General features: G+C 34.6%; 1 protein-coding gene across 2 annotated transcripts in view; it reads left to right on the forward strand.

Annotated features, from left to right (window-relative positions):
* SLC39A8 (solute carrier family 39 member 8) overlaps positions 1-12,323 on the forward strand; it is a 73,416-nt gene that overhangs the window by 28,244 nt on the left and 32,849 nt on the right. For both annotated transcript variants that reach the window (XM_023531393.1, XM_011361514.2), the window contains exons 4-6: positions 4,455-4,624; positions 8,868-8,990; positions 9,491-9,658. In XM_023531393.1, the coding sequence (XP_023387161.1) occupies positions 4,455-4,624; positions 8,868-8,990; positions 9,491-9,658 (461 nt within the window). The remainder of the gene's footprint in view (positions 1-4,454; positions 4,625-8,867; positions 8,991-9,490; positions 9,659-12,323) is intronic.

Raw genomic sequence — 12,323 nt, forward strand, 5'->3', positions numbered from 1 at the left:
CTTAAAAGATCAGAAAGACACCAAATATTTGGATAGAGGACCCCAAAAAGAGAGAAATACCTCTTAGGGTACGCATTATCTTAGACATTGAAATGGGGCTAGAGTAGGGGGAATGGGTCAGAGGACATATAGAACTGTTTCTGGAGAATCAGGGAAACTAGTAGAGCACTTGTTATCACCCATCTGGGATGTTTAATTTGACAATATATTGCCTTTATTTGGTGTTTAATATCTTAATTGTCTTATTTTAGGGCAGCTGTGTGAAGCCGAGCAACTTATTTAATGTCTCTGTGCCTCAGTTACCTCATCTATAAAATATAGATAATAATATTACATTCCTTATAGAATTGTTGGGGGTATTAAATTAGTTAATATTTGCAAGTTCCTACAAGGGTGCCAGGCACTGAATAGAAAGAATATGTCTTTGCTCTTCTTATACATGTGTTCAAAGGTTCATTGCTATCTTTGGTCCCCGTGTAAGCCCATTCTTTTCCCACAGAGAACTGTATATTTTTAAATGACGAAATGCACTGTATTCTTGATATAACTGTTAATATACATTCAATTCTGAGTTCATTCAAAGGAATGAAAAAATCAAAATCAAAATAATCCAAAGGAGTTATGATACAAGGATTTTATGAATGCATTTACACTGATGTTTCAGTGGGCATATAACAGTCTCCTTTATCAGAGACCTCACGTTTAGTGATTTTGAAATTGCCTTTCAGGTGCTTTATAAACTCATATCGATGAGTGCAATAAACAAATAATAAATTAAATTCTCTAGGAGATAAATTAAGTTTTAGCAATAATTTAATGGTTCGGAATTGCCTCATTTTTATTGATGAGGTCAAAAAATGCAGTTTAATTCAAATAATAGATAAGAATAATATAATTTTACTTGTAACATCCCTGGAGATCACATTGTTCAACTTCAATAAATTAAGTGATGACATAAGTCTTAAGCTCCAGAGAAGTTAAGTGGCTTTCTTAGATACAATACCTGAGGTAGGAAGAGAGGGCTCCGAACTCCTAGTTTGTTGTTCTTTCACTGTATAATAATGGGCTAAATGAACTATAATTTATATTATGGTCTACTTACTAATTTTTCAGTGAAAATAATGATAACATTTGTTGAAAACTTACTCTATTCTGGGGGCTGCAATAATTGGTTTTATTATATTGCTGTAAAAAGTTCTATGTGATAAGATAATTAAATGACTTAACATAGGTGAAGCTTTTAGAAGACTCTTACTCCATAGCAGGCATTTAGTAAATGTTAACTTTTTTTGTTAACATTCCTTGGAAATTTATTAAAATATTTCAGAAATCACTAAGCAGCAGAGAGAAAGGAGTCCTATGTGTATATGGGGAGGGCCAAGGAATATGTTTATACTGATTCATTCTTTGGTGCTCCAGTTGAATGAATGAATGAATTTGTTTCCCCTGAATGGTGTTCTAACAATACAAGAAGGGAAGCTATGCAGTGTGCCTAGAAGTGATGATTCACACTCCCAAAGTTCACCAAGTGGTCCTGATAAGTGTGCATAAAAGATTAGATAAGCAAATGAATTGGTATTTTTTTCTGGCAAAGTTCTGGGTTGCATCTTGAAATACAGCCTTCATTAATTCATCCATCAAGGAATGTGTGCTATTTGCCTAAGGAACATTCTAGGCACTGAGGATGACTAAAACATAATCCCTCTCCTTGAAAATCTAATAATTTATATAATATAGACAAATAAATGTGATGACATTATTGTAGCACACGAGAAATGGTGAGTGGCCCAATTACCTTCAATCAAAAAGCTATGGGAAACTTGACAAGCAAGAGACGGCTGCCTGGAGGAGCTAGGAAAGCTTCATAGAGGAAGTCTTTGAGTTGGCTTGGAGAGTCATGTGTGAGTTTCTCAGGCAATGAACATAGAAAGGTGTTTCCAGATAGAGAATCATTAGAAAAGGTAATTCTGTATTTGAAAAACAGTGTGTCTGCATAAAGGCCATGTTGAAAAAGGGGTAAATGACACTGGTATGGTTGTGTGGGAGTCAGTGGATGAAGGGTAGTTTCAAACAGAGGCGTGAAATGATCAGAGTTGTGTTTTAGAATAATAAATCTGGTGGCCATGTCGAGTAAGGGAAGAAGGCAGACAAAAAGCTGTCATAATGCATCAGGTGAGGCAGTGAGAGATCTTGAAAGCCTGAACTCAAGGCTTAGGCAATAAGGATGAAGTTGGAGTGAGATTTCAAACAGAATTGGTAGAATATGGTCACCAATCGTCTATGGAATTGACTAGTGGAGAGTGAGAAATTAAATTGACCATAACATTTCTGCTATTTATGGAGAGAGTGCACAAGGTAATGGAACAAGAATTCTCAGGGGAAGGTGATGAGTTTAATATGCGTATGTGACTTTGTCTCTCTTTGGTACTCAAAAACTCCTTTGCATTTTTATTTTAGTTTCAACATGTATGTTCCTTGTCTATCCAATGAGATTATGACTATTTGTTGAATGAATGAATACAGGTAGGCTAATGATGGGATAGAGACTATTTTCATTAAGGGAAACTACACATAGATGTATCGTGGAGGATGTGAGATTGAGAACTTTCTCTAGGTGGAAACTCTGAGGGGAGTAGGTAGTGTTGTTTTGGGAGATAAGGTAATAAATGAGAGTGAAGTGGACCTTCGTAGGTCCAATGAGATGACTTTGTCGGGCATGGTCGAGTCTGGAACTGATAAGAAAGTGTCTGGAGAAGATAAAGTCATGGTCAGTGCTATGATGTAACACAGTAACATTTATTATGTGTTCATTTCATTTGGTCCTCAGTACAGGCTATCTATATTGTTTTGTGTATGGGCGTGCCTACATATTTCTCAGCTTCCCAAGCAAAAGATCTAAGTTGTTTGTTGGCAGGAATCAGTTTGGTTCACACCCTAGGCTCCATAAACATTTGCTAAGATTGTTTATTTGTAGATAGAATCACTTGAACTAGAATAGTGGTGAACAATCTTGTATTCATGAAGCATAATATAAAATGTTTAGTTTTGTTGAGCCCTTTGGGCTTTTTAAAAATTAAATCACCTCTACAGGAGTAATGAAGCATATTACTAAAAAATGTGGGCCTTGGAGACAGACTGTCTGGGTTCAAGATTTGCATGACTTTCTGCATGATTTAGGCAGCTCATTTGAATTGCATATGTTTCTTTTTCTCAACTGCGTGAAGGAGGTAATAGTAGTACTTACCTCATAGGGTTGTGTGATGACCAAATCAATTGATACATGTTAGTCTCTCAGCACAGTGCCTGGCATGTGGTTATACTCACTAAGCATTAGGTATTACTATGGTACTCCACTGATAGTGTCCATGTGAAAAGTGGCCCAACATTTGAAAATGTTTTCTGGATATTTTAAAGAAGTGGCAATGTAGAGGCAGCTTTCTAATCTTTCACATTGTACTTTGTGCACAGTGTGAGAGGCCATAGGCAAAGCCACATGTTGAACAGTTCAGGGGCCCGTTTGTATGTCAGCTGCACTGCCAGCCACGACTGTCTTGGACTCACACAGTCTGTTTTACTTGCATTCTCATTGCATCTTTAAACCAACCCCTGTAGGATAACCAGGAGGAAATTGGTCTTCAAAGGCAATGAGTCACACAAGCCATGAGTTGTAGAGCTTAGGGTGACATTCATTCATTTCACTCAAAGCAATATTTATTAAGCATCTGCTGGGTGCCAGGGCCTGGGGATAGAGAGATGAATAACACATCATTTTCTCTGTCACCAGGACCTCTACTGTATTGGACATTTTCCCCTCAAACTGGGCCTGGCAGGGTCAGTTGTACAATACAGCTGCTCCTTTCCTGTGTGCATCCTACACTGGCTGAGTCCAGGTCCCACGAGGCCCTAGTTGGAGGGCTGAGGTGCTGCCTTCCTTAAGAAGGTGCTTTCCACGGGCAAGCGATTTTGCAGACAAGTGATTATGACAAGCTCAGTGTTAGCAACTATGGTCTCCTTGAAGCTAACCCACCCCCACCCATCTTCCATACTTTTTCCCTGAAACTCACACTGTCTCTGTATTCCTCTGAAAGGCTGAATTTTGACTAGGCCTAGAACCAATAGATGAAACTATGTGGCATGGAGCCTGTGGGCCAGAGATTGTCACTATTCTAGATGTTCTCCAAATTTCCTGCAAGCTATATAATTCATTGATCCTGTAATGATGACTTAGGACTGATGAAAACATGCACGTGGATAGTGTTTCTATTAATATTTAACATACTATATTTCTGTTCTCAGTTTTTCATGTAATTTTCATTGAGATGATTTTGCTGTTTTAAAGAAGATATCTGTTTCAAGCTTTTAAAGAAGATATTTGTTACCAGTTTAGCGTAAAGTAAGACTTCATTTGGCTCTTTTGCTCTGATTAATTTCTATTCTTTTTCTCTGATTCACAGTTTGGGGATATGGATTCCTGTCAGTGACAATTATTAATCTAGCATCTCTCCTTGGATTGATTTTGACTCCGTTGATAAAGAAATCTTATTTCCCCAAGATTTTGACCTTTTTTGTGGGGCTGGCTATTGGGACTCTATTTTCAAATGCAATTTTCCAACTTATTCCAGAGGTAAGGATGTCGGCTGTTTCTGTGAATAATTGTTTCTTTTCAATGTTTTATCACTTTGTACATTTTAAGCGTCCATAATTCTCACAGAATTTTATGGTCTGGTATATAGTGTTTTGGATAAAAGAGAGTTAAAACACAGCAAATGAAAAAGCTTTTCTCAAGCTGCAGGGAATGTCACTGTCAGAGATAAAATTGATATTCTAAGAGGCCAGCCACTGAGACGTGCTCAGACAGCTATGGGACACCTCCGAGGGCCTTAAAACTTTATTCTGTCTTGCATTTGGTAAATTTAATCTTTCTACACATTTTTATTATTTATTTATTTATTGTAAAGGGCACGCAATGTCACATTTACTGAAGAGACATCACAAAATTCCCTCATCTATTTATTGCAGCTATAGAAGATTAGAGGATAATAAGAATGTGTTTGACAAACCTTTATTTTCTTGACAGTGAAAAAAATCAATTAAAGGCCAATAAATAAACAGCAGCTTATTTTTCCCCTTTGATAAAATGTATTACTGATCTGACATTGACTCTTGTGCGCTATTTAGTTAATCAACAAATAATATATATGTTTTATTTCAAATCTATATTGTGGCCACATAAGGAAGAGAGAAAGAGGAAGGAGAATAAGTGAGAGGAAAAGAGAGGCAAAAGAGAAAGAGACATTAGGAGAAAGTCACAGAGGGGAACTAGAGAAATTCATATACACATGGACTGTCTCCTACCCCATGCACACACAAATAAGGAGAAGCAAATCTCAAGCAAAAAGAAAATAGTAGTTCAGGGTATCACCCTCATCTCATAATTTTTAGAAAATTGTAACTAAAGTGTCTTTTAGTTTCCACAGCTATATGTGAAATCAGGGATGTAACTTCTTAGAGTCATAGATTTATTATTATTATTGGTATTATTATTATTGTATCTAGAAGGGACCTAAGAGAACATCTACTTCAAACTCTCAAGTGCAGAGAAGAAAAAAATTAAAGTTTGGGGGGATTAAATGACTTGATTATAGCCATACAATCAGCTAGTAATAAAACTAGGATGATGATACAGATTTTCTGGTTGAAAAATGTTATGTGTAATATTATACATGTAATATATTTAATATAATATTACATGTATATTTAATATTATATTAAATATATTGAAAATTATATTAAATATAATGAAAATTATACATGTATATATTAATTCATCTGATTTGTGGGTCAAATTAAATTTATTTTACCTTTTTAATTAAAAAACTTTTAATTACAGTTGACATTCAATATTATATTAGTTTCAGGTCTACAGCATAGTGATTAAACATCCATATAACTACTGAAGTGATGCCCCCACCCCAATTAGTCCTGCATTTACATGACATCATGTATAGTTATTATGCTATTATTGACTCTATTCCCTAAGCTATACTTTACATCCCTGTGACTACCTTATAAATGCCAATTTATACTTCTTAATTCCTTTATGGGTCAATTTAAGTTTAAAAATTGATATTGTATGTGAACTGGAGCTTTCACATTTATGATTTTGAGGTTTTCTATTACCAAAGCAATATACAGATTTAATGCAATCCCCAGCAAAATCCCAATGACATTTCTGAAAGAAATAGAACAAAAAATCATCAGATTTGTATGGAATCACAAAAGACCCCGAATAGCCAAAGCAATCCTGAGATAAAAGCACAAGGCCAGAGGTGTCACACTGCCTGACTTTAAATTATACTACAAAGTGACAATAATAAAAACAGCATGGTATCGGCAGAAAAACAGATACACAGACCAATGGAATGGAATCGAGAGCCCAGAAATAAATGTACATATATATGTACAAATAATTTTTGACTAAGAAGCCAAAAATATATCATGAAGAAAAGAAAGCCTCTTCAATAAATGGTGCTGGGAGAATTGAAAAGGCACATGCAAAAGAATGAAACTAGACTGCTGTCTGTAATCATACACAAAAATTAACTCAAAAAGGATCAAAGACTTAAATATAAGATCTGCCCAAAAAAATTACATAGAAGAAAACATAAGTAGTAAACTTGTGGGCCTTGGATTTAGAGATTTTATGAATTTGATCTCAAAGGCAACGGAAGAAAAAGCAAAAATGAATGAATGGGATATCAAACTAAAAAGCTTCTGCACAACAAAAGAAATCAATAAAACAAAGAGGCAACCAATTGAATAGGAGAAGACATTTGCAAACAACACCTCCAATAAGGGCCTAATATCAAAAATATATAAAGAACTGATACAATTCAACAACAAAAAACCCCAAAACATTCTAATTAAAAAATGGCCAGAGGACCTGAACAAACACTTCTCCCAAGAAGACATACAAATGGCCGACAGACATGTGAAAAGATGCTCAAATTCACTAGCTATTAGGAAAATGCAAATCAAAATCATAATGAGAAACCAACCTGTTAGAATGGCTATCATCGACAAGACAAGTGTTGGAGAGGATGTGGAGAAAAAGAACCCTCATACACTGCTGGTAGGGATGTAAACTGGTACAGCCACTATGGAAAATAGGATGGAGGTTTCTCAAAAAATTAAGAATAGAATTAACATATGACCCAGTGATACCCATTCTAGATATCTACCCCCCAAATTTGAATCATTTATTCATAAAGATATATGCACCCAATGTACATTGCATTGAAAAGATGAAACACTGCCATTGGCAACAACACGTATGGATCTTGAGATTATTATACTAAGCATAACAGAAAAAGTTGAGAACCATATGATTTCACTTATATGTGTGATATAAAATTGAAAGAAACAAAGAAGCAAAAACTCATGGAGACAGACAACAGTTTAGTGGTTACCAGAAGGAAAGAGTGTGGGAGGTAGATAAGGGTAAAGGGGGTCAAATATATGATGACAGAAGGAAATTTAACTTTGGGTGGTGAACACACAATGCAATGTACATATGACATATTATTGAATCATACACTTAAAATCTATATAATTTTATTAACCAATGTCACCCCAATGAATTAAAAAATATATTTTGTTTATAAAAATAGAAAATATAGTAATACATAAGAAATGTCTATTAGAAAAATAAGAAACTTCTTTGACAGCATTTATGGATGTTCTTTAGCCTTTTTGTGATAATTAAGGAATTGTGGATGTGAGCACTAGAGAATCTGGCTTTTTAATAATACATCAAATTTCCATAGATGATTATTTATTTTTTTTTGCAAAATCCTGTCCCTTTTGTTTCTTCATTTTATTTTCATAACCTCTGTGTTATGTATATAACGTAGATATTTTTGTGACATTTTATCACTGTATAAATAGGCACAGAGAAGTCAGTCAAATGAAGATGTGGCCAAGAGGTCTCCCCACAGGTAGACAGAGTAAGAACCTGAGCACTCTTTTTTCTATTCTGCTGTTCAGAGAGATTTACAGTGTCTGGAATGGTGTATACCTGTACTTTTTCACATATTACTTTCTCCTCCTATTTTATTTATTTTGTTTGTGTTTCTTGTCTGTGATGAATATCTTGACTCTTCCAAACTCCAGCTCTTGCCCTCTGTCCTTTAAACAATAAATTCTCATTCTTATCATTGTGTGTGTGTGTGTGTGTGTGTGTGTGTGTGTGTGTGCGTGCGCGCGCTCACGTGCGCATTTGGTAACTTAAATCTTTTCTTCTTTATTATTGGGCCCAGTCCTTGATTTATTTAATCTCTTTAGGATTTATCAGAATTGTCTAGGTTCAAAAGGATCTGTCTTGAGAAAACAATAATCCAAATGGTCTGCCATATTTGCTTAAAAAATTTGACTCTGGGTATATTACTTTTAGAGTAAATAATCAATGTCTCATTCATTTTCATTACTTAGATCAAATATTATTTTACAAATATGGGATTCAGTGCTGCTGCCTCTTGACTACTAAAAGTTTCCTCTTTCAGGACAAATATTGCTGCAAGTGTTACAGGTAGAAAACAATAAGGTACTTGGGGTCTTTGTTTACTAGAACTTCCTCTGGTTATGAGATTTTTAAGCCATCTCTTACAGTTTCCTTACTTAAAATTCAGAGTTTTTGTTTTGTGATTTTGGAAGGTAAGTTCCCAATATTACCTGGATTTGAAGATGGACAGAATTTTGGTGAAAATTAATACTGAGAATTCAATATTATTTTCTAGAAATAATACCAAATTTTCTAGAAATCAAGTTAAATTACTTGGTTTTACCTGATTTGCCTTTTTTCTCCTCAGGCATTTGGATTCAATCCCAAAATTGACAACTATGTTGAGAAGGCAGTTGCTGTATTTGGTGGATTTTACATCCTTTTCTTTTTTGAAAGAATGCTTAAGATGTTATTGAAGACGTACGGTCAAGTGAGTGGACTTTATTTAAAATGTTTGATATTTTACCTGCCAAAGCTACTTTATGTAGGCAAATAAAGGCAAGAATTTTATTCTTAGAATTATGTGAACTATCCATTTATTAGATATGTGAATGTGAGGAGAAGGAAAAGAGTTAATATATCGATAAATATAAGAGAAACACTTGATTTATGTTGTAGAATCTAGAGTCAGTACTAAGAATTTAATGTTGACTAGCAGATGTGCATAACTTGTATCCCATTCCATTCAACAACATAAGAAGGTACGTGTATTCTAACATGATAAAACAAAATCATCAGAACCTAGTAAAGAGGATACCTTTAAAGGGAGAGAAATTTTATATATCTAAAAACATCAGAGTATACATTGAATAGACATAAATTTTTTCTCTTATGAATAAAAAGCACTCAAGTCTATTCTTTTGTCTGTATATATTTTTCCTTCTTATAACCACTTTTTCCTTTTTTTTGAAATTTTATTTTTCCACGTAGAATGATCATACCCACTTTGGAAATAATGACTTTGGTCCTTCTCAAGAAAAAACTCATCAACCTAAAGCATTGCCTGCCATCAATGGTGTGACGTGCTATGCAAATCCAGCTGTCACAGAGCCTAATGGCCACATCCATTTTGATAATGTCAGTGTGGTATCTCTACAGGTATAGTAATTCCATTTTCTTTTTACTAACAGCCAAGTCAGTATTCTGTACATTTAAATGGGCCAGACTTATTTTGTATATGTGGGGTAAGTAAATGTAAGTCTGCATTCTTTTTCAACCTTCCCTCTATATGTTTACTCTAAACAAGTGAGTTAAGCAATAAATTGTGAATTATTGTGTCTGAGACTTAATTATTCTCTAGGATTGTTCAACTATATAATGGTCATTTAGAGTTATACAATAATATGTACCAAAATTAATCAGAGCATTTCTCTTATTTTGTAATTCTTTCATCATCCAAAACCAAATAATCCCTTTGAATGATTTTGAAACTGCAAAAAGAAAGGTTTGTAAGCTATTAAAATTATGTTTACTATTGATTTAAAGTTTGTTTTCCTGTCTTCTAAATAGTGTTAATAGGTATCATTTTTTTGAACATGTATTATATACCAAGTTATATGCTAGGTATTTAAATATTTATCTCACTAACTTTTTACAACAACTATTCAAAGTAGTGTTAATTTTATTCATATTAAACTATTTCAGTTTCAAGTGCTGGAAATCAAATCCAAATTATGTATGCAAAAAGGAGAATTCATTTGAAAGATAGTGGTCCAATGGAACAGTCAAACTACAGCAAGAGCAAGAACCTACAAACCATTACAACCATTAAGACTTCTTCTTCTTCCTCATGCATCTTAGTGTCATTCTTTTCTTTTACTGTGGATGAGCTCACTAGCAATTCTTGAGATTTATGTCTTAGAATTTTAGCTATAAAGGGAAATTGACTTGACTCTTTCATTCTTAAGTCCAAAATTCCTGACAAAAGTCTCCTTGGTCTAGCTTGAATTAGATGTCTACTTCTAGTACAAGGGTTGGGCCCCTTGTATGGCCCCAAAGGAATAGGGAGACAGTAGAGGAGTGATTATTAAAAAGGGATGCTGGGATGATAGTGTCATTGGTGTCCACAACAATTCTCATTTGACAGATTAGGGAAGGGGAGCTCTAGATGTTTAACCTTTCCAGGGTCACTCGGCTTGTAAATGATGGATATATAAGCTACAAAGTTAAATACAGTGTAAAAGAGAACAATTCAAAATAAAATCAAAAAGAAAGACAGCTAAGAAAAAAAAGACATAAAAAAGGTATCTGGGAGAGATTATTATAGAAAATGACCTGAGTGTCCTTCTGGAAAGAAAACTTAATTGGTCATGTACTTCTCTTCAACTGATTAAGGAAACTCTCAAGTGTATTTGAAGAGGCAGTTTTTTTGTTAGCACCAAGCTGAGAGAAAAAATTATTTCATGCAATGTAATGAATGACACTATCAACCAAGATTTTGCGAAGAATATAGAAATGTTCAAATAGGTAATTCCTTATAATAATCACAACTAACATTTATTAAATACTCAAGGACTCCACCTAAACTTTAGATGAGTGATCTCGTTTGATCCTCATACTAACCTAGGAGATAAGCACTGTTATAATTAGGAAACCGTGGCTTAGAGAGTTTAAGTAACAAACCCAAGGACACATAGCTCCTAAAAGGAGAAGCTTGGATTAAGACCAAGCCTGTCTGATGCTGAAGGCTGTGCTCATCTACCTTGCTGAATTATATTCTTCGTGTCGCTGCTCTACTAAAATCAAGATGATAACATTGACTCTTAACTTAATACATATTAATTTTTGTAGAGGGAAGAAGATAATCTGGCCCAAGGGCATTGCTTTCTGAGGACAAATAAATAGAATTGCTCAAAAGTTTGACTTTAGTTTTGAAGTTTTAGGGCTCTTTGTTTATGATTCACTATGGCCAGAAGACATATTTATAGTAAATACAAGCACTATGACAAAGTTGGGGCCTTAGACATGATCCTGACTTACATAATTTAGAAATATCAATCAAAAGGCCATCCTTACTCTACTTATGGTAGCAGTGCTAGTATACAGGCTTTCGTTTATTTATTCAGTGAACGTTTATTGATATGTGCTCACTGTCCTAGGCACTGGGGATTCAGAAGAAGCAAACACATTCTTGTGGAGCTTATAGTTTACTCAGCAGAAATAGACAATATAGAAAAGAATAAATAAGAAAATATCAGGTAGCAATAAATACTTTGATGAAAATAAAACTTGGTGATGTGTGACATGTGGTATTTTCTTTGACTTAGTGATCAAGAAAGGTCCCTTAAGAGGTCAGGAGAGAATTGAATAATGAGAAACAAGAGCTAGCCATGTAAATATCTGGGAAAAGAATGTTCAGAAAGCTTTGAGAATAATCAAATGGGTCACATACAAGGGAACTGGAAGCTAAATGGCATTGGACTTCCGGGCATCAATGCTGGAGACCACTAGCACAGTTTCTTCAATATTCTGAGTAAGAATAGCTGTGGAGTTGCACAGCAAGGTGAACTACCAATCTAGTGAGAGGGTGGAGTAAGGCTTGGTTGCTGAAAATCTACTTCTAGGAATAAGAAGTCCAACTGAAAGCAGAGAATGTAGATGTCAGGATGATATGTCTCGGGCCTAACACTGATTTCTCATGGGGACTATTTTTTGGCCATTTTGGTTAAAAGTATAGTCTTGAATGAAGAGAGATTTAAACAAATTGAGCAAAATGCTGTTATTTTCAGTTTTGTCTTTATAGTACATTAAAAAACTGAAAGAA

The sequence above is a fragment of the Pteropus vampyrus genome, unplaced genomic scaffold (genome assembly GCF_000151845.1).
Source record: "Pteropus vampyrus isolate Shadow unplaced genomic scaffold, Pvam_2.0 Scaffold67, whole genome shotgun sequence".
In the NCBI taxonomy this organism is placed as follows: domain Eukaryota; kingdom Metazoa; phylum Chordata; class Mammalia; order Chiroptera; family Pteropodidae; genus Pteropus; species Pteropus vampyrus.